At 45.7% G+C, this 24,624-nt stretch overlaps 1 protein-coding gene across 5 annotated transcripts in view; it reads left to right on the top strand.

Annotated features, from left to right (window-relative positions):
* The window catches only part of CASP10 (caspase 10), a 44,163-nt gene that overhangs the window by 5,775 nt on the left and 13,764 nt on the right, over positions 1-24,624 (top strand). For 3 of the 5 annotated variants that reach the window (XR_014491303.1, XR_014491304.1, XM_083353542.1), the window contains exons 1-7: positions 15,258-15,415; positions 15,923-16,155; positions 18,666-19,009; positions 19,253-19,352; positions 19,834-19,969; positions 22,079-22,161; positions 24,217-24,241. Coding sequence is in view for 3 of the 5 variants with exons in the window: in XM_083353542.1 (XP_083209668.1) it covers positions 18,696-19,009; positions 19,253-19,352; positions 19,834-19,969; positions 22,079-22,161; positions 24,217-24,241 (658 nt within the window). In the remaining 2 variants the exon portion in view is untranslated. Of the gene's footprint in view, positions 1-15,192; positions 15,416-15,922; positions 16,156-18,665; positions 19,010-19,252; positions 19,353-19,833; positions 19,970-22,078; positions 22,162-24,216; positions 24,242-24,624 lie in introns of those variants that run through there. The other 2 variants (XM_083353543.1, XM_083353544.1) reach the window with 2 other exon arrangements.

Consider the following 24,624-nt stretch of genomic DNA (forward strand, 5'->3'; position numbering starts at 1 on the left):
GGTGTAGCCCAAGCTACTTGCAGCCAAAGTCCAAGAGTACTAGCCAGAACAATGGTGAACAATGTGCTTGGAATTGGTGAGAGTATTTGATCTTCTCTCCTTTATTTTGCAACTAAGTCCCTGGGAAAGATCCCTAAAGCAAGAAAACCTCCAAAAATGAGGGGAGGAAACTACATTCTCCCCTGCATCCCCCCTGGGGAGGGAGCGCCCGCCCGCTGCCAGGCCGTTCCAAGTTTGGGGAACTTCCGGGGACTTCCGGCGGGCCGGGGAAGAGCGTGCCTGCCAGCCCGTTCCAGGAACTTCTGGGGACTTCTGGCGGGCCTGGCGCCCCTCTCGCCCGCAGACCACGCAGCGGCCCTCGCCAGCCGGCCTTGGCATGGCCGCCCCAAGCCCGGCTCTCCAGCGCGTCTTCCGAGCCCACCTGGCTGACCGCCTCCTGGGCGGGGCTTGGCTCCAGACACGCGGCTGCTCCGTCTGCAAATGTGCTCTCAAATGGGTGGGTGGAAGGAAAAGCCCCTTTGGGCTTCAAAAGGGAGGCTTTGCACCATCTGCATCAGACGGGGCTGAATCGGGCTTGTGTCGGACACTTGGCAACTGGCATGTAAGTATTTTCCAGCGTATAAGACGAAAAACCTTGAAAATCATCTTAAAAGTCGGGGGTCGTCTTATACGCCGGAAAATACGGTATTATACAGGCTGAAAAGATTTTATTTGTTAAGGAAGTTCCTGGGGACTGGAAGAGCAGCCATGGAAGCCAGTTTGGCCAAGCACCCTCAGATGTTGTCAAAATACAGGTGAGCTAAATTGAAGAGCATTGTTTCTTTTGAAAAACATACCCCTCTATATTAGTTTATTTCCATTGGTTTCTGTTTCTAAGATATGCACAACATCAGCTGGAATGTTGCAGCATCCCCAGAGTCTCGTGATTTACATTCAGATGCTTGGCAACTGATTCATATGTATGACGGTCACAGTGTCACAGGGTCGTGTTTAAGTGACCAAAACCTGCTGGAACCACCCAGCAGATGGGGGGAATAAAAACCAAACACCCCCCACCCCACCCCTGCTGCCAATCCTCAACAGAAATGCTCATGACAATGAAAACCTCAGACAGGAGGAAGAGTGCTGCCAGGCAGGCAGGTGTCTTGCTCAGCTGTGGCTTGGGGGGCACTTTTTTCAATGCCATTGTAACTTCAAACAATCATTAAGCAAACTGTCGAGGACTACCTGTATGTCATCACTTTTTTCCTTTTTTTGGTCATCAAGTTTTTGAGACCTCGCTAGGCAACTGGTGGTCCTCAGGTGTTGCCATATCCTAAAAGTGGTACATTGGGGGAAAAGGTTCAAAAGCCCTGACCTATACTATACCTGCGCATTTGGTTTTTCTTGCCTAAATGTAGAACCTTATTTTGAATTTCATTTTGTTAGATAGTGCCCAATGTTTAAGTCTGTCAAAATCCTTCTGTATCTTAAACCTATCTTATTTTTTTTAATCCCATTTATATCCCGCTCAGGGCGGCTTACAATTTTAAGCACAAACCAATGTGCTTAGCAATAGCCTTCATTCTATGTATATCCCTGCTTATTAGGGCTTTCGCTGCCCCCCCCAGTGGCATTATTACAAAGTCAGCTTATTGCCCTCAACAATCTGGGTCCTCATTTTACCTACCTCGGAAGGATGGAAGGTTGAGTCAACCTTGAGCCTGGTGGGATGCGAACCTACACTAATTGCAGGCAGCTGGTGTTACTTAAGGAGGCATTAGCCTACTGCTCCACCAAGGTTCCTTCTGGAGTGTTGGCTATTCCTGCCAGCTTGGTGTCTGCAAATTTGATGAATTCCCCATATATTCCCTCATCCAAATAATTGATGAAGTTGAAGAGCACTGGGCCCAGAACAGAGCCCTGGGGCACCCCACTACACACTTCCCTCCATGTAGATTCAGTTCCATTGAGGACCACACGCTGAGTACGGCCAGTCAGCCAGCTACGAATCCATCTGATGGTGATGCTATCCAACCCACATTTTTCTATCTTATCAAGTAGTAGGTTGTGGTCTATTAAATGCCTTACTGAAGTACAAGTAAATTAAATCCACAGGATTCCTCTGGTCCACTAATTTTGTCACCTGATCAAAGAATACAATAAGATTTGTCTGGCATGATCTGTTTTTGACAAACCCATGTTGGCTTTTGGTAATTACTTGGTTTGCCTATAGGTGTTCGCTGATTTGTTGCTTGATTATCTTTTTCAAGGTCTTCTCAGGTATTGAGGTCAGGCTGATAGGTCTGTAGTTTCCTGGAACCTTTTTTTTCTCCTTTTTTGAAGATGGGAACAACTACAGCTCTTTTCCAGTCCTCTGGTAGTTCCCCAGTGCTCCAGGATGTTTGAAAGATATATAGTTCAGTGGTTCTGAGATCACATCTGCCAGTTCCTTCAGAACCTTGGGGTGGTCCTGGTGATTTGAATTTGTCTGGGGTGGAAATGTGCTCACTTACCATTTTCTTGCCTATTTTAACTTGTGTTTCTAATCTGTTTTTTACAGTACTGTTTTTGATAGGTTGGACAGTTTTTTTCCCTTTGTGTAAAATGTGGATGCAAAAAAGGAGTTGAGTAGTTTTGCTTTCTCCCTGTTGCTTGTCACCTTCTTGCCACTTTCTCCCACTAATGAACCAATCATTTCCTTAACTTTTTCTTGTTTTTTACATGTTGAAAGAAGCTTTTTTTGTTATTTTTGACTTTTGTTGCAAGCCTTAGTTCATTTTGAGCCTTAGCTGTCCTCACTTCATCTTTGTACTGCCAATCTTTTTATGTTCCCTGAAAGTTTAACATATAACTGTCGTTTCTCAGGAGTGCGTTGGCTTGTCCTTTACAATCATTCTGTCCAGGGCTTTTTTTCTAAAAACTCTCATCTTGTTATTTATTTATATAATTTTATTTATATATTTATTTATATAATTAAACAATTATATATTCAATTCTTAACATACATTTTGTTCCATATATAAATATAAAAGCATGATAGGCTCTGTATTTGTACGATGGCCGATTATCTCAGTGTGCAGAAACGTGGATAACTACAAACAGAAGTTGCAACCCCTCTCCTTTTCACTGCATGGGAGTTCAGACCTGCGATGAACTGGGCTGATAGATCTAGAATCTCCTATAATTATTTAGTGACAGCAGTCTATTTTATAACTCTGTAATAATAACAGACACAGGTATGTGATATGCTGTCCAATTCAAAGATTAGTTGTTGCTTTAGCGAAGAAGCAGGCGAGACAGCAAGTTGAGCAACTTAACTTTATTTACGAACCAGGCAAAACAACAGAAGAACATGGCTCCTATTTATACTGGCAGCTGTCAATAGGTTAACCAATCAGGGCTGAGCCGGGTTCCCGCGCCGTTTGCTTCCGCCAATCGGAGTCGGCTGGTTTTGACAGCTCGGAGCTGTCATCGGTAGCGCGTGCTGTTACCAGGTGATTTTGACAGCCGAGAGCTGTCAGTCGGTTGGCGCCTGCGTAGTTCTGTCCGGCAGCTTTTGACAGCTGTCAAAAGCTGCCGCGGCTTTTACCTCAGCCCTGTTTAACATATATACAACATTATTAATATGTGAATACATAACACCCCTTACCCCTCCCTCTGATTGAGTTGATGTTTCCCCAACTGTTTCTTTTTTGGGTTTCCCCATTCGAAGTCTTCCAAGTAGGCGGGGGGTCTTTTTATTCTTTCGGAGTGCCGGGGGTTGTCTCAGCTGGTCGTTCCTTTTCCCCAGGCGTATCGGGATCTGGCTCGGGGGGCATGGGGCATGGCTCCGTCGTTTCAGAGTCGTTTTGTGCGGGGTCTTGTGGTGCAATTTGATCGGGGGGGGGTTGGTGTGATAATGTTTGCGGCGGGGCTTCTGCCTGCATTTCGTCGTTCCCCCTTTCCCCTGTATTTTGTGGGCTGCGACGCTGAAGTTGGTCGATGTGTCTGCGGATGTGGGAATTGTGCCCTGTGTCTATGACGTATGATAGGGGACCTGTTTGTTCAATGACAACCCCCTGTGTCCATTTGTTGCCCCCTCCATAGTTCCTTGCCCAGACAGCTTGCCCTCTGCTGAGAGTTCTGTACTGTAGGGGAAGTTCTGGGTTTGGAGGGGATCTGTCGGGATGTAAACGGTCCAATCTAGTAGTTAGTCTCTTGCCCCAGCGGAGTTCTGCTGGAGACTTCCCTGTAGTTGTGCAGGGGGTGGTGTGTTGTGCCAAAAGGAATTGAGCAAGTCTGCGGTGCCAGTTGCCGGTGATGATTTTCCGCAGTGCCTCTTTAGTTGACTTCACCATCACCTCTGCCAAGCCGTTGGTGGATGGGTGAAACGGAGCCGTGGTGGTGTGCCTAATAGAGTTCGCCGTTGTGAAACTCTGGAATTCGTAGGAAGTAAATTGGGGGCCGTTATCAGAGACTATTACATCCGGAAGCCCATGTGTGGCAAACAACCCCCTTAAAACCTGTATTGTGGCTGCCGAAGTTGAGCTTGTCACTGGGGCCACCTCGAGCCATCTCGAATAGCTATCCACGACTATTAAGAATGTTTGTCCTTGGAATGGACCTGCATAGTCTATGTGGATACGTGACCAGGGTGTTTTTGTAGTTTCCCATCTGTGTATGAGAGCCTGGGGCTGGGCTGCTCTGACAAGTTGACAGGGATAGCAGCCGGCTACATGCGCTTCTATCTGTTTGTCTAATCCTGGCCACCAGACGTAGCTTCTGGCCAGAGCCTTCATTTTGACGGTTCCTGGGTGACCTTCATGGAGGCTTTCTAACACCTTTAGTCTGTGCTTCTCAGGTATGATTACCCTGCTGCCCCATAATAAACATCCCTGATGGGTGGATAATTCTTTTTGTTTCAAAATATAAGGTTGGAATTCTGGGTCTGGCGGTGTGGATTGCCAGCCAGCCGTGACATAGCCTAAAACTCTGCCTAGTGTTTTGTCTGCAGCAGTGGCTGCAGAGATGTCTTTAACCGATAATGGGCATTCAGGGAGTTCTGAGATAGCCAGTATCTTTCCAGCTGGTGCTGGGTCTGGGTCGATGATTGGTTGGGGCAGTCTGCTAAGCCCGTCAGCATGGCCCATATTTTTCCCTGGTTTATATTCTAAGGTGAATGAATAGGCTGACAAAAAGGTAGACCATCTCAGGATGCGGGGAGATAATATTTGGGGCGTTAGTTTGTTTACTGTAAAGATTCCTAATAGGGGCTTATGGTCCGTAAAAATGGTAAATGGACGGCCATATAGGTAGTCATGAAACTTTTTTACGCTAGCAACTATAGCTAAAGCCTCTTTATCAATTTGAGCGTAATTTCGCTCAGGTTTTGACAGTGTTCTGGAATAGAACGCTACAGGGGTTTGCGTACCTTCCTTAGTTAGGTGGCTTAGGACTGCTCCAATGCCGTAGGGAGAGGCATCGCAAGCCAGACATAGGGGTAACTGTTCGTTGAACAGTGCCACCGTAGCATTGCTAGTCAGTAATTTTTTTAGTAGATTAAAACTTTTATCGTGCTGAGGTGACCAGTTCCAGGGTTTGCCTTTATCTAATAGCCTGTGGAGGGGTTCAGCGATGGAGGCTTTATGAGGCAGGAAGGTATGATAAAAATTAACTAACCCTAGGAAGGCTTGTAGTTCCTGTTTATTTTTAGGGGTTGGTGCTGTTTTAATGGCTTTAATTTTTGTTTCAGTGGGGTGAATTCCCTTTGCGTCAATTTTAAATCCTAAAAACTCTGTTGAGGGCACCCCAATGGAGCATTTGTCTCGTTTTAATTTAAGGCCAGCCTCCCTGAATCTAAGGAGCACCTTTGTTAATTTGTCAGCTAAGTCGTTTTCTGATTTCCCTGCAATTAGGATGTCGTCGAAATATGGACAGACCCCAGGGATCCCTTTAAGTGTTTTTTCCATGATTTCTTGGAAGATCCCTGGGGCTGCAGAGATGCCGAATTGAAGGCGGTTAATTTTAAATGCTCCTTTGTGGGTGCCGATTGTCTGAGCTAATACGGTGTCAGGGGTGACAGGCAGCTGTAAATACGCCTGCGCCAAGTCTAACTTAGCAAAAATGGCGCCTGACTTAATGGCCGCGAGGATGTCTTTGACAGCCGGGACCGGGTAGGCATGGGCATTTAATGCGCGGTTTAGTGTCGCTTTATAATCAGCACATAATCTTATTTGGCCATTTGGCTTAATTGGGGTCACTATGGGTGTCTCCTACTCTGCCCCTTCTACTGGTTCTAGGACTCCTAAGTTAGTTAATTGGTCTAGTTCAGTTTCTATTTTTTCTCTTAAGGTGAAGGGAACTCTTCTTGCCTTGATTCTGACAGGCATTACATTTGGGTTTAGTTTTAATGATACAGGCGGCCCTGTGTATTTTCCTAGCGAGCTGTCAAAGACGTCCGCGAATTGAAGGCAGACGGATTCTAAGTTTGACAGCTGAATGGCGTTGACGCCTGTCAACGCTATCCCTAGCTCCTCAAACCAGTCCAGTCCTAGCAGGCTGGTCCTGTTTTCCTGGGTCACTAGTATAGTGAGGGGTCCTTTAAATTGTTTGAACTCCGCTGGGACGGAAGCCTTTCCCCGGAGTTTAATGGGCGTTTTTTGAAAATCCGCTAGGCGGAGTTTGGTGGGGCGAAGGGCGGGCCGTTTTCTACTGCGGTTACAAATGTCCCTGTAAGTTTGCCAAGAAATGAGTGAGACGGAGGACCCAGAGTCCACTTCCATCTCACAGGGAATTCCATGAATCAGTACGTCCACCTTGACTTTGGGCTTAAGGGTGCTGTGGACTGTGTGTTCCCTCGCCCTTCCCTTCACGTTTAGCACTAGGGGTTTGGAATTGTGCCTGACCCTGGGTGTGTGTTGGTTCATACCTGCGGACGTCACCTCCAGTTCATGCAGATTTTCTCGGCTCCGGCTGCGGCACACGGCTTTGAGGTGACCTGTCTTTCCGCATCCATGGCACTTGGCACTGCGGAACCGGCACGCTGCTCTCGGGTGGCTTCCGCCGCAGCTGGCACATTTAGCCCTGTTTGGCTGGTAGTTAGCGCCCCTCTGGTTGTTGGCAGGGCCCCCTCTGTTGTTGCGTTGCAGCCTGAGCTTTTCGAACCACCGCTGTACAGCATCGATGTCCATGGAGACGTCATCATCTTCTGGACCGCTGAAACCACCGTCCTCCTGGTGCACGGACCCGCTGGGCCCGCTGTCAGGGGAACGTTGGTTGTCACCGTGGCTATCCTCGTAGGCAATGACTTCCCTCGCCACTTCAGCCAGTGTCAGTTCGGGCTTGGCGATCAGCTTCCTCCTCAGCCGCTCATCTTTAAGCCCTATGACGATTTGGTCCCGGATTCGGTCCTCTAAGTCCGGGAACCGACATCGCCGTGCGGCGTGTCTGACCCGGGTTATAAAGTCATTGGCGGGCTCGTCAGGGAGCTGTACTCTTCGGGCGAAATTTACCCTCCAGAAGAGCTCTGACTTGGTGGGCATGAAGTGTTTACTCAGCCCCTCGGTGAGATCAGCGTAGGAGATTGTGGCGATTGGTTCTGGACTGAAGAGTCCCACAGCGGCATCGTAGACAGCGGGCCCGCTGAGCCAGAGGAGGGTGGCTGCCCTCGCCCGGTCGTCCGTAATCTTCTTTACCACCAGGTATCCTTCTACCTGGCCCAGATGAGATTCCCAGCATTCTGGGTGGCGGGTGTTGAACTCTCGAATGTGGCCGTGGTTCGTCATGCTGTCTGTCTAGTCGTGGGTGCAGCTGCTTGCGTTGTATGGGAGTTAGGCTCCCGAGTGACTTCAGCAAGTGACTAGCTCAGGCTAAAGGGAAAAATCTCTTTTCCCCTTAGGCGGTGACTTCAGCTATGCAAGCAGGCATCCCACCTTCGTCGCCAGTGCTTTAGCGAAGAAGCAGGCGAGACAGCAAGTTGAGCAACTTAACTTTATTTACGAACCAGGCAAAACAACAGAAGAACATGGCTCCTATTTATACTGGCAGCTGTCAATAGGTTAACCAATCAGGGCTGAGCCGGGTTCCCACGCCGTTTGCTTCCACCAATCGGAGTCGGCTGGTTTTGACAGCTTGGAGCTGTCATCGGTAGCGCGTGCTGTTACCAGGTGATTTTGACAGCCGAGAGCTGTCAGTCGGTTGGCGCCTGGTAGTTCTGTCCGGCAGCTTTTGACAGCTGTCAAAAGCTGCCGCGGCTTTTACCTCAGCCCTGTTTAACATATATACAACATTATTAATATGTGAATACATAACACCTGTGGATTCAAAGAAATAAGAAATACTGTCAGACTATCTATATGGATTCTTTACTGACCCAGATCTGTGTATTTGCATAGTGTGTTTTATCAGTAACTCTGATCACAAGGAAGGAGATGCATGATTCTGCCTCCTGGCCAAGGATTTAGTTTATGAAAAATGAGCATCTGTAAACTCTAGTCTGGCTCTTAAGGCTCCACTCCATGTGGCTTGGATTTCTGTGTTAGATGGCTGCATTTCAGACACCATTCAATAATCTGATTGATACAGGCCATAAAATTAGAAACTGAACACTCCAGAAGGTAGAGGTCAACCAGTAATTTATTGTAATCTAATGTGCTGGGCAGCAGCTCTTTGTGGTCAAGTAACAGGCTGTGTGAGGAAAGGAAGGGTGGGACGATGCAAAGGGATCAACCTGCACTGCTGAGCAAGGCAAGAACTACCCTATTTTTCGGACCATAAGACGCACCTGACCATAAGACACACCCAGTTTTTAGAGCAGGAAAACAAGAAAAAAAATATTCTGAACCAAACAGGGCTTTTCAACCTTTTCATCCATTGCACCACTTTTAGGACAAGGCAATGTCTGAGTACCACCAGTCGCCCAGTGACTGTTCAGTTACGACGGCACTGAAAAAAGTGACTTATGACCATTTTTCACACTTACGACCGTTGCAGCATCCTCAGGTTCATGTGATTTACATTCGGATGCTTGGCAATCGATTCATATTTATGATGGTCACATTGTTCCAGGGTCATGTGATTGCCTTTTGCAACCTTCTGACAAGCAAAGTTAGTGGGGAAACCAGATTCACTTAACAATCATGTTACTAATTTAATTTCTCTCTCTCCCCTTCTCTTTCTCTCCCTCTCTCCCCCTCCCTCTTTCTTTCTCTCTCCTCTCTGTCCCTCTTTTTCTCTCTCTCCCTATTTTTCTCTTTCCCTCTCTCTCTCTTTCTATCTCCATTTCCCTCCCTTTCTTTCTCCTTCGCTCTCTCCCTTTCTCTCCCTATTTTTCTTTCCCTCTATTTCTCCCTTTCTCTCTCTCCCTCTATTTCCCTCCCTCTTCCTTTCTCCTTGTCTCTCTCTCCCTTTCTTTCTTTCTTTCTCTCCTTCTCTTTCCCTCTCCCTTTCTCTCTCTCCCTCTATTTTTCTCCCTTTCTTTCTCCTTCTCTCGGGAGATAAGGTGGGATAGACCTTTGGAAATACATTGGTGTAAAATCCTCCTGAAGGACTAATCTTAGATGATACTTAGCTTGTAATTTACTGTGTTCCAGAACATGTCCTATTATTATCCCCTCTCCCCCACCTGAAGCAGTGCCATTTAGAATTTGGATTAAAGTGTGATGTGATTCAGTTCTTATTTTTATATCCCTCTACTTGTCCCAAACTCTTGTATCAGGACCTGCAGGAAATTTGAGAATGGATCAGGGTGGGGGGAAAAATAGAAATTTAACCAAAAAAAAAAAAAAAGGTAGAGAGCAGCTGTTTGTTGTGAATGGAGGTTTACAACTGATCTTAAGTGAAGCTGCACTCCTTGTGAATGATTGTTGAAAGAAAAATCTTCATCAGATTTTTGCCGGGAATAACAAAATGGCGACTGTTTTAGAAAAAAGGTTGGAGTTTATTGAACATGAGGCTCTGGGGCAGCTGACCACATGTGGCTGGGTTTTTTATACCTTCTGGGGCTCTTGAGGTTGTTTCCTGTTTGAGGTTTTGTGTTTCCTGTGTCACGTACTTGTGCCCTTTTGGTAGTGGCGGGTTAATCATATTATGTTTCCTGTCCTTTGAGTTTGGGTGGTGTTAAGTCGTGTGGTCGCACACAGAGACGGACACTCAACTGGGTATTAACTTCTTTATTGGGGTCAGGAACAAGGCTGGGGAAAAGGGGTTACCTGGCGTCTCTTTATACCTGCCCAGGTGAATGCCATCCACTGGATTCAAACCTGGGCTTCCCGCCAGTGCAGGTGACCAATAGATTTAACCCCTGGCTTCCCGCCAGAGCTGATCATGCCTCGGGCTGTCAGGCTTTTGTTCGCAAGCAGGCTTTCCCGCCAAAAACAGTTATAGCCTGGAGCTGTCCAGCCCCCTGCTGTGCTGACATCCTGTGTATGCTTTTAGTCGCATACACTACACCCCTTCCCCCATAGTGAGGGGTTATCCCCTCTCTCCAACTATATACAACTTATTAACTATGTACAATTTGTTACCTTCAATTAGTTTCTTTGACATTTCCACTTCCTCCCCCCTTAGGAACGCACATAGTCCAAGAGATAGCTTGGAGCCTTGTGGGCCCTGCTTGACTGTCTTAGGACTGTTCCAGCTGCTGGTGGTGTGCTGTCACCTGTTCCCCCTGGTTGCTGTGGAGGTGGTGGATTGTTGTGTGTGTGTGTGTGTGTTGTTCCAGGGGCTTGTGTAATGCTGGGGTTTAGTTGGCCGCTTTGATAGTATTGTTGAGCCCTTCCTTCGTTGGGGTTTGGAGTTTCCCTGTTTCTACTGCTGGTTTCCTGCCTGGCGTAGGATTGCCCTTGTGACCCTCTGGTAGCACTGCTGGGTGCTTGTGTTGATGCTTCCTCCTCCTCCTCATCGGATCCCAGTGTGTCCTCAAAAATCCTTTCAGGAGCCCTTTTCCTTAGCTGGTCTAGGTGCCTCTTCCACAGGAGTCCCCCCTCCACCCTTACCTTGTAGGACAGGGGCCCTGTTTGGGCTATTATTTCCCCTGGCACCCATGGGTGGCCTGAGCTATATTTTCTCGCCCAGATGGAATCCCCAGTGCTAAAAACTTTCCTGATGTTTGGGGGTCCGACGTCTGCTGCTACTCTGTCGGGGTGAAGCCTGTCCAGTGTCGTTATCAGACGTCTGCCCCATCTGAGTTCAGCTGGGCTTTTCCCAGTTGAGGAGCAGGGTGTTGAGTGTTGGTGAAGAAGGAAGGTGGCCAGCCGTTGCTTCCATTCCCCCTGAACAATGCGCTTGAGGGCATCCTTGGTTGTGCGCATGAATCTTTCCGCCAACCCATTACTGGCCGGATGGAAGGGGGCTGAAGTGGCATGTCTAATCCCCAAGGTCCTCAGGAACACCTGAAAATCCGATGAAGTAAATTGTGTTCCGTTATCTGACACAATTACATCTGGAAGACCATGGGTTGCAAACAGCCCCCTTAATGCCTGAATGGTTCCTGCTGAGGTCATATTGCCTATGGGGACCACCTCCAGCCATCTAGAATGGCTATCTACCACTACTAGGAATGTGTGTCCTTGGAAAGGCCCCACATAGTCTATGTGCACCCTGGACCATGGGGTGTGTGTTTCCTCCCACTTGTGTACTGGTGCATGTGGTTGTTCAGGCCGTGACCTCTGGCACGTATAGCACCCTGCAACTAACCCTTCTATTTCCTTGTCCAACCCCGGCCACCACAGGTATTTCCTTGCCAGAGCCTTCATCCTTACCACCCCTGGGTGCCCCTCGTGCAGTGACTGAAGGGCTCTTTCCCTTAGCCCTTTGGGTATAATGACTCTGCTTCCTCACAACAGACACCACTTGTGTGTTGATAGTTCATGCCTTCTGGAAAAGTATGCAATGAACTCTTGCCCTGGTGATTTGTCCTGCCACCCACTGCTCACCCACTGGCACCCTGCTCAGGATTTTGTCCTTGGGGGTCTCTGTGGCCACGTCCTTAGCATTGAGAGGGCATTCAGGCAGCTCCTGTATTGCCAGTATTTGGGCAGCAGGCGCGGTGTCTGGCTCAGTGTCCCTTAGGGGCAGTCTGCTGAGGCCATCTGCGTGCCCCCATCTCTTTGCCTGGCCTATGTACCAACTTGCATGCATATGCCGACAGAAAAATGGACCAACGTAACATCCTGGGTGACAGAATTTGTGGTGTCTGTTTTTCAGTTGTGAACAATCCTAACAGTGGCTTATGGTCCGTGTATATTAGGAAGTCCCTACCATACAGGTAATCATGGAACTTCTTTACTCCTGTGACCACTGCCAGTGCCTCCTTATCAATCTGTGCGTAATTCCTGTCTGCAGCTGACAATGTCCTGGAGTAGTATGCGATGGGGGCTTGAGTCCCATCCTCTTCTACATGGCTGAGGACTGCCCCAATCCTGTAAGGGGATGAATCACACGCAATACAGATTGGCTTGTTTTCCCTGAAGTGTGTGACTGTAGCATTGCCTGCTAACAGGGTTTTCAGTGCGTTGAATGCGTTCGTGTGTGTGGTAGACCAGACCCAGGGTGATTGCTTGTCAAGCAGCCTGTGTAAAGGCTCCGCTATAGTTGCTTTGTGTGGCAGGAAGGTGTGATAAAAGTTAAGCAGGCCTGCAACTCTGATTTATTCTGTGGAATTGGGGCTTCTTTGATTGCCCTGACCTTTGATGCTGATGGGTGGATGCCTTGAGCATCAATCCTGAACCCTAGGAACTCTGTTTCAGTCACCCCAATCTTGCACTTGTCCCTCTTGAGTTTCAGTCCTGCAGCCCTAAACCTTTCTAACACAGCTTTCAGACGGTCTGCCAAAACGTCCTCGGAGCTGCCTGCAATTAGGACATCATCGAAGTATGGGCAAACCCCAGGTATCCCCTTGAGAGTCTTCTCCATAACCTCTTGAAAAATCCCAGGAGCTACGCTTACCCCGAACTGCAGCCAGTCTACCCGGAACGCCCCCTTGTGTGTGACTATCGTTTGCGCTTTAGCAGCCTCCGGGTCGACCGGTAGTTGCTGATAAGCTTGGGCAAGATCCAGCTTGGCAAACACCGACCCGCCTTGCAGGGACGCGAGGATGCTGCTAACGGCGGGGACCAGATAGGAATGTGTGCTCAGGGCTCGGTTCATTGTCCCCTTATAGTCAGCGCAAATACGGACCTCGCCATTTGCCTTGAGGGGCGTCACGATGGGGGTCTCCCATTCCGCACCATCGACTGGAGTTAACACCCCCTGGTCTACCAGCTTGTCCAGTTCCCGCTCTATTTTGTGCTTTAACGCAAACGGGACTCTTCTAGCGTTCATTCTGATGGGCTGGACCTGGGGGTTTAATTTAAACGAAATTGGGGGGCCTGTGTACCTCCCTAACTGCTCATCAAACACATCTGCAAAATCTTTGCAGACAGATTCAAGTGAATGGCGGCTCCGTGTCTGGTGAATCCCGGTGATTCCAATGCCCAGCGCTTTGAACCACCCTAACCCCACGAGGCTGGTTCGTTGCCCTTCCACGACCAATACACTTAATTTGCCCGAGAACCCCCTGTACTGTACCATCAGTGACGCCTCCCCCCGAACGTTTATCGGCATATTTTGAAAGTCAGAGAGGGTCAGTCTGGATGACCTCAAGGGAACCCACTGGCCGCTCCGCTCGCAAATCTCGTTAAACGTTCTGGCGGAGATGATCGACACATCTGACCCCGAGTCCAGTTCCATCGTGCAGGGGATCCCTTGTAGTTTCACCCTTAATTTTATTTTTGGAGTGAGTGTCTGAGGGGACCCTGTTGAACAAACAGCCACCCGTCCCTCCATGTGGCTGACTGTCTGTCGCTGCAACCTCTCCCCGGTACCTGTGGCGGACTGGAACTCCGCTTCCACTTCGTGCAGGTTGTCCCGTTGCTTGCTCCTGCAGACCGACGCGATGTGCCCGGTCTTTCCACACGCCCAACACTGCCGTTTTGAAACAGCAGGTAGACCGGGGGTGTTGTCCTCTGCAACTTGCGCAGCGGGTAGATCGGGAGCTGTTTGTGCTGCAGCCGGAACACTGGGTAGACCGGGGTTGTCCGCAGCCGCCGTGCTGGGTAGACCGGGGGTTGCAGCCACAATGCTGGGTAGACCAGGGCCGGTTCGCACTGTAACCGGAGGGTTGGGTAGACTGGGGGTTGTTTGCCCCGCACTTGCATTCCTGGTACTTCTGGTCTTCCGCGGCCGGTCTTGGCTCCCTCAAGTTGCCTCGGGTGGTGGTAAAGGGACGAGGGCTTTGGTTGATGGCGTCCACTTCGGATGCTGGCTCTTCTGCTCCGCTGCAGCCGCTCATCTGGTGGATGGCTCCGCTTTCCCTTGCGTTGGACTCCTTGGCCACGTCCCAGGCTAGGAACTCCTCTTGAACGTCCCTCAGGGTTAGCTTCTGTTTTGCGAACATCTTCTGCCGCAGCTTCCGATCCCGCAACCCACAGTCGTCCTGCGTCCTGATTTGGTGCTGCCGATGGGGTCTCGTCCGCGGCTAGCGATGTCCAGGGCAGGATCCCACCTTCGTTGCCAGTGTTAAGTCGCGTGGTCGCACACAGAGACGGACACTCAACTGGGTATTAACTTCTTTATTGGGGTCAGGAACAAGGCTGGGGAAAAGGGGTTACCTGGCATCTCTTTATACCTGCCCAGGTGAATGCCATCCACTGGATTTAAACCTGGGCTTCCCGCCAGTGCAGGTGACCAATAGATTTAACCCCTGGCTTCCCGCCAGAGCTGATGATGCCTCGGGCTGTCAGGCTTTTGTTCGCAAGCAGGCTTTCCCGCCAAAAACGGTTATAGCCTGGAGCTGTCCAGTCCCCTGCTGTGCTGACATCCTGTGTATGCTTTTGGTCGCATACACTACAGGTGGGGTCTTTCCAATCCAGGGGTTCCCAACCTTTTCTATACCCCGCACCCCTAGAACGCTTCTGATATATTCTCGCACCCCTTACAAAAGTTCAAAATAATGGCAACAAATGATGCATATTCACTATAATTTTGAAAACCCAAGTTTTCGCACCCCCTGGAATATTGTCTCGCACCCCTGGTTGGGAACCCCTGTTCTAATCTCTTCAGCTTCTAGCTTCCTGGCTCCAATCTTTCTGAAAGGACTATTGAATTTGCATTTCTAAAAGTTGGCCTCTGCCTATTTTCTGGTTGGAGGAAGAGGGGCTGGGGCTGATTTTTGGGAGCTGGTTTCTGGTTCAGGCCTAGGAGAAGCCAGAAGGGGTGGGGTTGTTGTTGTTTTTTGGTGTTGTTTTTGTGTGTGTGTGTGTGTGTGCCTGGTCACACGGCCAAACAAGATCCGGTGATTTTTGCAGCCAGCAGGACTGCGGGACCCTTTGTTTTTGTTTTCCTGGAGCTGCATGGAAGATCTTCTGCTTGCTGGGCTTGAGGACTACAGTACTGTAGAGAGCTAAAATTAACTTCTGTAAGTATTTTAAAATATTCTTTTTTGTTACTCTAAAGTACTGTACTGTATTGTTTGTAATCACTTTGGGAACTGCTCTGCTTTTTATTGTGTTTGTAAGTACAGTACTTTGCAAGATTGTTTGTTTGCGTTTGCCTGAAACTTATAGCATGTGGCTGTTGTTGCCTCCTCTTCCTAGCACAGACCCCTCAGAGATTCTGCCTGGAGAGGCTTGTGCTGATCAGGGGAAGTGTGGTTGTTGTTGTTGTTTTAAAAAAAGGTTTTAAATTAAAGGTGTTCCCTCACTGGAGGCTTTAAAGAAAAGACTGGATAGGCATTTATCAGAAATACAGTACAGTACTACACTCTCTTGTGAGAAGAGTGGGTTAGACTCACTAGATGACCTCAAGGTCCATCCCATCTCAGTTACTATTGCAAGCCAAAAGTTTTGTAAACTCCATCCCCATACCTGGCTGGAGATGCTTAAGCTAATAGCCAGCAAGTGTGTGTGTTTTTGTTTTTTAAAAGCAATCGGAGATTTCTGTAAACCTCTGGAGACGCTTAAGCTAATGTACTTTAGTGGCAGCTGCAATTATACAGTTCTCCCTCCTCTGAAGAAGCTTGAACTGCCTAGCAACAAATGCTGCCTGCTTGGGAGGCAGTTTACAATTGTGGTTACTGAAACCGGAAACGTGTTTGGCAGCCGGAAACAGCCTGCAATAGCAGCGGGAAAATCAGTTCAGGCAGCCATTGAGGAAATAGTAAGTCAAATCTTTGTTCATTTAATAACCCATTTGGTTCAGTTAATGAGTTTGATTTTAAAATGTTGTAATATTGAGTCTTGATTCATTTTATGATTATCAGTCTAATGATAATCATTAGGCTCTATTAGGCTCCTATGTCCTGGACTACCTGTACTGCTCTGAAGTGTGATATACTCTGGAGGTATTTATCTTTTAAATTAGCAATTTTGGTAGGTACAAGGTGAAGCTGTAGGAGAGTATCTATATCAGGGGTGGCGAACCTATGGCATGCATGCCACAGGTGGCACGCAGGACCATCCCTGTGGGCATGCGCACCATCACCCAAGAGGGAGGTGGGGCCAGGCTGTCCCACCCCCTCTCCACATGCTCCTGCGCTCTTGCTCTCTTTCTCTCTGCACTTAGAGTCATGGAGCAGCTTCAAGAGCTGGGAGGATCTGGGCTGGATGGTGGAGGCAGCTGCAGCATGAGTCCAGGTAAGCCTCCAGAGCAATTTCACGCCCCCCAGCTGAGCATTTTACGATGCTCCAGCAGCCCGATCCGGGCATCGGAGGCCTGCAAAACGCTTCTAGGGCTGAAGAGTGATTTCACTCCCACCCACATGGCTGATTTTACAGGCCTCCGATGCCCGGATCGGGTTGCTAGAGCATTGCCCACTCGGTGGCCATGCCACCGGCACCCAGTGATGCATAAGTGGGTTTTGGGTTGCAGTTTGGGCACTTGGTCTCAAAAAGGTTTGCCACCACTGACATATATCTTCACCTTGCACCTACTGAAATTACTTACTAAAGTAATAATGAAATTACTTACTTGCTAGATTTAGACTGACTGATGATTGACAACTATATTAAAGCAGTTCTATTGGTTGGTGGTACATTTTCAGCCCCCATGGAGAGCTGTGATTTTCACTTTTAAATCTGAAATACCTTGGACTAGATTACTTAAAAAATAACTGTATGGCTGCCAGGGAACACCTGAACAACATAGCTGCATAATCAAGTTGGGGGGGATTTATTAAGCAGTGGTTGGGGAAACACTGAGCTCTGGAGTGGATCAGGTGTCCACAAGACACAGGACGAAACATTGAATTTCTTGGGTTTTTTCTTATGGTGTTATTCTTGGTCAATTGGAATTGATTATTTTAATTTGTTCTTACGCCTCTCCCTGCAATTATTGGATCCAGCTTATGCAGGTTTTTCTGGCAATGTTTTTCAAAAGTGATTTGTTCTTGCCTTCTTCCTAACATTGAGACTGCTTGCCCTAAAGTCACCCAGCCTGCTTTGTGCGTTAGGCAGAATTAGAACTCATGGTCTCCTGGCCTTCAATCCAGAGCTTTTAAGACTGCACCAAACTGGCGGTCAAATAAGACTTTGACTAAGTATTTTACTGAGACTTATGATTACATTTTTAATACTGCTCTTATTAAAGACTACTTTTATATAGAAATTTAGTATTTGAATATTTGTACTTTTATTCATTTTTTGAGGGAGCCTTGAAAGTATTTTAATCTTAAATTTGATAATTTCTAATCGGATTAAAATCAAACTAAGTATGGAATAAATAGATGGAACTGCCTAAAACAACAAGTGGTGATCAAGAAGCGGGAGTCCTATTCCTTAGAATGGGTGCATTTCATGGTGTTTTATGGGAAATTTTTTAATTGCGCCTTCTTTTATCTGATTTCTTGCCTTAATATGGATTGGCGTTCCTATCCACCATGCTGCTTAATGTTTAGCTATTTTAACAAATAGATTTATTTTATTTTATTTTTATTTTAATCCCATTTATATCCCGCCCTTCTCCGAAGACTCGGGGCGGCTTACAATCTAAAGCACAAATCAAATGTGCTTAGCAGTAGCCTTCATTCTATGTATATGCCTGCTTATTATTAGGGCTTTCGCCCCCCCCCCCAAGCGGCATTATTACAAAGTCAGCTTAATTGCCCCCAACAATCTGGGTCCTCATTTTACCTCCCTCGGAAGGATGGAAGGCTGAGTCAACCTTGAGCCTGGTGGGATGCGAACCTGCAATAATTGCAAACAGCTAGTGTTACTTAAGGAGGCATTAGCCCACTGCTCCACCAAGGCTCTAGATGAATTATGTCAGGATTTTAGTATAGTGTTGGTTACCTTTGAAAATAACCTTTTAACCAAATAGATGCCAGTGTCATGTTTCAGTGTAATAGAAGGAAAGGTCTGATCATGGAACAGTTGATATATTTGATTTCTTTAGTGTGTAAAAGTGTGCATGGCAAAAACTAAAAAATGTTCTAGACATTACAAAAGCAGTTCTCCTTATCTGTGATATTTTGCTGAATTATTTAAATTTAATTTAGATTGATATTATTTCCTATAACTGCTGCTGTTACCAGTAATTGTTTTGTGCAAAAGTGTTCGCTTTTGGTTGGTTAGGAGAGAATTTATAAGTGTTTATCTTCCAGGGAGACTTTTTCTTTTTCCACTACCTTACTTCTAAATGCTGAACATTACTTTTTTTTCCTCCTGTTTTAGAGATTTTAGCTCCTCAGAAAATATTTCTTCATGGCTGACGACGACAATGTGGTATTTCGCCAGCAGCTACTATCGATTGATGAAAACTTAGGGAAGGAAGATGTAGAAGGCCTGAAATTTCTCTGTTCTGATTTCATCCCGTTAAAGAAGCTGGAAACAGTGAAATCAGCCCAGGATATTTTCCAATTTCTCATCAACGAGGACTTAATTAATAAGGATGATACTTTTCTCATAGCAGAGCTTCTCTACATTATTAAGTGTCCCTCTCTACTCCAGAAACTTGGTTTTACTAAAGAGATTGTTCAGGAAGAACTCCCTAAGAGAGGAAAGGTATCTGGTTATCGGTGAGTTTTCCAAACGATAAAACTTACACAAAAATTTTTTTGATTGGTACATTAGTTCCCTTCTGAATGTGTACGAAGCATTTTAATCATTTATTTATTTATTTAGACCCTATATCTAAATATTTGCCATCAAAGTTCCTTGTCCAAAATTTCAGATCTTAAACTGAGTAGGCAAAGTGCTATGAATATCTTACTATAATCTTATATAAAAAAATAGCTTACATGTTTAGACTTGTCACCCAGACAGTTGCTGTATGAAATAACAGAAGAGCTCACAAAGGATAATGTGAAGGATGCTGCCTTTCTTCTGACGGCCTACCTCCCAAAGAAGCAACCCGTTATGGTGAGTAAACCAAAGACAAGTCAAGAAGCAAGAAATGTCAAACATATTAAAACATGCTTGCCAAAACTCTAAATAAAGCCGGAGTTATAAAAGAAATCCTAAAAAGTTAAATGAGTTTTAATATCAAATCCACTTCCCTAAGAAAAGAGTGCTATAGTTGTGTTGTCAAGAGCAAAAAGGACTGTTCTTAGTCCTGGTCCTTAGGTAGGCTTTAACATACAGACATTTTGAGAAAAACATAGAAGGTAGAAGTTTTCTGAAATGCGCTTTACATGTCCATCAAAGCTGTCTTTGCCCAATCCTAGAGACTGACTTAGGTCTGCACAGTTTAGGAGATTTTCAGTTGGGTTGAAGAAACATCAGAGGTTGCTCTTAGGTTGCTGACAGAAACTTGATCGAAGACACAGAATGGCTTTGTTACTCGGGGTAGAATGGAAAGCACATTTAAGTTGTGACTGCTACATTGATTTTTCTTTCCCAGTCGGCTTTGGAGTTGCTGACTTCCCTGCAGAAGAAAGACCTTCTACAGGAGTCTGACCTGACTGTTATTGAATATATCTGCCGGAGAACAGCACCTCATCTCCTGAAGAAAATAGAGATATACAAACAAACAAAAGGTGTCTAATTTTGAAAAATACCGCTTATCAAATATATGTGGGTATCATTCTTCTGTGCAAGTCACGTGGCCCTTGACTTAAATCCCAAGCCAACAAGGGTTTATTAAGTATGTCTTTGTTATCCTTTGAAGGCGGGGGGCAGGTGGCAAATATGAAACATAGCCTCTTTCTTTCACTGCCTTCCTTTTACTTCCTTAAACCCTGTACTCCGTATCTGGTTAGAGATGTCTTTCTTCTGTAAACTCACTTTTCAGATTTCGGGAGAAAAAGAGCAAAAAGGAACAGAGAACGTGAAGGGAGGCAGGGAAAGGGCTTGGGCTTCACTCCATTCCTTCCATATAATAATAATAAACCTTTATTGTCAAAGTACAACACGTGTACATTGAGATTAGCTGAGCCTCCTCCCGTTCTTCCTTCCCCCCAACACACATTGACAACAAACCCTCCATCCTACCACACCATGTGAACCAACTACACCACACACCGGCCTCCCAAGTCAATTCTGCATAAGTTCACAGAGATTATATCCCATTCAAAAGCCTAACAGCCCACAGATAAAAGCTGTTTTTCAGCCTGTTGGTACGGCTGGCTATATTCCTATATCTCCTACCGGATGGTAGGAGAGTAAAGAGATACCGTCTGTATCATGTAACAAATAGGCAAGAATATAGTTAACACTAAACTATATTTAGTATGTGACTTGGGACTATCTGGTGGTTTACCCCCAATTTCAAATATACCAGCTAACCTGCAACTCCTATTGATTATGGGTTATTTAAGCGGCTTTGGACTACTTCCAAGCATATGGAAAAGAAATGTTGATCCGTAATTAAAGTTGCCATAAATATTTTCTAACTTCTACAAAAACACCCTTATGTGAGGTAAAAAAAAATCTTTAGGGGGGACTGCTAATCCAGCAGGTGGAAAAGGTGTTTCTTTAGTCAAGATGCTTCAGAGCTGCATCTGCCTGTATAGAATGGCATTGCCAGAAAAGATTGAGGGAAAGGCCAGAAAGAAACCTCACATTTCTTTTTCCTCTTCATTCAGCATCCTGTCCCAACCTCGCCTGTCTCTTACCTTTTTGTTTGTTGATTGCAGGTGGCAAACTTAAGCATCTCCTAAGCTGATCAGGACTGAATTTGCCCCATTAGTCTTTCTTAAAGGCATCATGTTTGGATAAGACATGTATTATGCATTAGCCATGGTGGTGCAGTGGTTAGAATGCCGTGCTGCAGGCTACTTATACTGACTGCCGGCTGCCAGTATTTTATTTATTTATTTATTTATTTTATTTTAATTCCATTTATATCCCGCCCTTCTCCGAAGACTCAGGGCGGCTTACAAGCTTAGCAATAGCCTTCATTCTATGTATATGCCTGCTTATTAGGGCTTTCACACACACCCCAAGCGGCATTATTACAAAGTCAGCTTAATTGCCCCCAACAATCTGGGTCCTCATTTTACCTACCTCGGAAGGATGGAAGGCTGAGTCAACCTTGAGTCAACCTTGAGTCAACCAGTAGTTCAGGTCTCACCAGTAGTTCAGGTCTCACCAGCTCAAGCCTTCCATCCTTCCGAGGTTGGTAAAATGAGGACCCATATTGTTGGGGGCAACGTGCTGACTCTTTGAACCGCTTAGAGAGGGCTGCAAAGCACTGTCAAGTGGAATATAAGTCTTAAGAGCTATTGCTAATGCTATTTTGTGCAAAAGTTCATTTATTCATTCATCGCATTGATATGGCAACCCATCTCCCATGCATGATTCTGGTTAGCATACAGAAACCCAACAGGCTATAAAAAACAAACTTTAAAGTTATATTATAATAGAAACTCTTATAAAAAAATAGTAAAATCATTAAGCCAAATATTAATTGCCACAGTTGTTAAGTGAATCACCGCAGTTGTGTTAGCAACACGGTTGTTAATATGGAGTGCAATCACTTTAAAAAACTAGGTGTTCTAAAGAGTTCCATTTTCTTTGTTCATTGTCATATGACTCTTCCTTCATCTTTTAGTCGATTAGTTAGCACTCTTAAAAATATTTAGTACTTATTTGGAAAACAAAAAGTCTGCTCTTTCCAAATCATTTTATTACCTGTTGCTTTGTAGTGCCTCATCAAGAAACCAAAGAAACTGTTCCCTCTTCTGTTTGTGCCTTTAACACACCACATTTGGGAAACACTTCTGTCCAGGTATGCCTTAGGAAATGTTGCTTTCCATTTGTGTACAGAAGCTTGTCACAACATTTTCACCCTGGAGGAACCTTTGAAAAAATGGTCGGATCTCAGGGAATTATTATATCACAGTAGTTAGTGTGAACAGTAAGCTGAGTTGTTGAACTTAAAGATTCCATCCATGTGACAACAAAGTTCAAAAACCTTTTTTCTTCATGGTCTCTCTTAATAATCCCAGCAAAGGGGCAGGCCAGCAGCTATGTTGTAACACCTAAATATTCGAGTTCTCAAAGATTAAAAATGATTTTTTAATTTCCACATATCTTATGGGTCACTAGCAACCTCTCACAGAAACCCGGTTGAGAAAGGCTAGTAGAGAGTACTTTACAACCTTTTTGAAAGATGGGTAGGCTGGTTTAGCTGTTCAGTCTAGGACAAGGGTAGGCAACCTCGGCTCTTTTATGACTCATGGACTTCAACTCCCAGAATTCCTGACCCAGCATGGCTGGCTCAGGAATTCTGGGAATTAAAGTCCATGAGTCATAAAAGAGCCGAGGTTGCCTAACCCTGGTCTAGGACCACTAGTTATAGGGGCTCTTTAATGCTGCTTTGACTCAATTGTTCCAATTTCTCCATTACTTCCTTTTGATTATTTTATTAGTTTTTTTTAATGACTAATAATATTTTATTTTATTTCTGCGTTCTGAACTCCTTGCTTATCTGCTTTGCTAACAATGCTGAATGAATACAATTTCCCAAAACTGTACCTCTTCAGCCAGCTTCTTCCAGTTTTGTGTCTCCTAGAGCAGTGGGAAAGGGAGGGTCAGGCACCTTTATGCACTCATGCGTACACATGCTAATGTGGCTGCGCACGCATGTGCACAAACGGGGCCACGAGCATGTGTGCTCCACAAATGGGGCTGCTAGTGCTGGCGCAAGGCTCATGGCTCGGCTAGCACCAGTGCAAGGGAGGGTGAGCGCATGCGCACACCGCACGCTGACCAGGCACTCACGTGGGACAGTATCCAAGAGGCCATGGTCCGGTAGTAGGCCACGGTCTGGCAGTAAGCCATGGCCCATAGGTTGGGAACCTCTGTCCTAGAAGAACCGGAACTGCAAACGGAACCGGACTGATGTTATTTTTCTTTTCACACGATGGCCTTTCCACCTGGAGATTGGCTGATCTGAAACTGGCCGAATGAACTGTGGGGTGGAGTTTGTTTGGGGCCATTTTAAAAATATTGATCTGTAAGGGAATCCCTCAGATCCTGTCTATTACGCCTGCTACGTCTCCTATTTCTTAGTAAAAGTTCCTGCTTGGAAAAAAACTATCTCCAAGAGTTCTGCTTCTTAAGATGTGGGTGAAGTAGGTCCTGATACTAGTCTGGATTTGATTTTGAGCAAGTGAAAAGCTACTTGACAGTGAGTTCAAAGGGGAAAGAGGTTTTTGTTTTTTAAAATCTGTTAGATAGAGGCCATGCTACATGTTAGAACATAAATGCATGGCAGTATTTAATGTTCCAGCATGTATTAGAGAGGTTGGAGTATCCATTATTTTGATCTTTATTAAAAAAATACCCACATTGGTGATTCTGATTTGGAGAAATATCTTCTTCTTTCTTCTATTGTTCTGCGTGTCCTCTATCCTTGTTGCATATATATATCATAAAATGTAAATAATGCCTATTGCTTTATTTAATAGAAGGCACCAATTTCTGACAGTGTTTTAATATTCCATCTCACTTTTTCCTTTTAAAATGTTGCAGCTAGTATGCATAGATTACAATTTGCATCAGGAGAAAGTAGAACTAGATTAGTATTATGAAGAAAGAGATGGAAATGAAATGGAACAAAAATATTTTACCAAAAGTTTTAATTTCTAACATCCTTGATCCTGTTCTTTTTCCTGATCAGACTTCTACAGTATTTGCTAGGAAATGTTTAGCCAGTTAAGTCGATTTAGGATGGCATCTTTAGGAGTAAGCTAAACTCAAAGATGGCATTCTTCTGGGCAGATATGCTAAGAAATACCTCATTTTAATTTTTCTTTCCCCCCCCCTCCCCCCCATGCAGGATCCTGTTCTTCCAAAGAATTATGGTAGGTAGTTTTGCAGTTTACTGAAATGTTCTGTTTTTTTCTAATTTGCCTGTTAGATTTAAGTTTTTGTTAAACTTTCTTGCAATTCACCTCAGCATTGTAACACGTCCTGTATGTAGATTCATAGGTCCACCAAGGTTTATGCCAGATGAACAGGAATGCAGTCCCTTTTACCAGACCGCTGGTAGAGCAGCCACCAGTCTTTATTCTAAAAGATCATTTGAATAATGTGGTGTCGCGTCCAGAATACTTCCAGTTCTGCTTTGTACATACTGTCATAGACAGACTAGAAATATACTCAGAGGTCCCTTTTAATGTTTGGGAAATCAGTAGGCTGGGATATGGCACTGAAAGAAAATAAGAATCTGACATGGAAAATAAGC

Source organism: Vipera ursinii (assembly GCF_947247035.1).
Source record: "Vipera ursinii genome assembly, chromosome: 1".
In the NCBI taxonomy this organism is placed as follows: Eukaryota; Metazoa; Chordata; class Lepidosauria; order Squamata; family Viperidae; genus Vipera; species Vipera ursinii.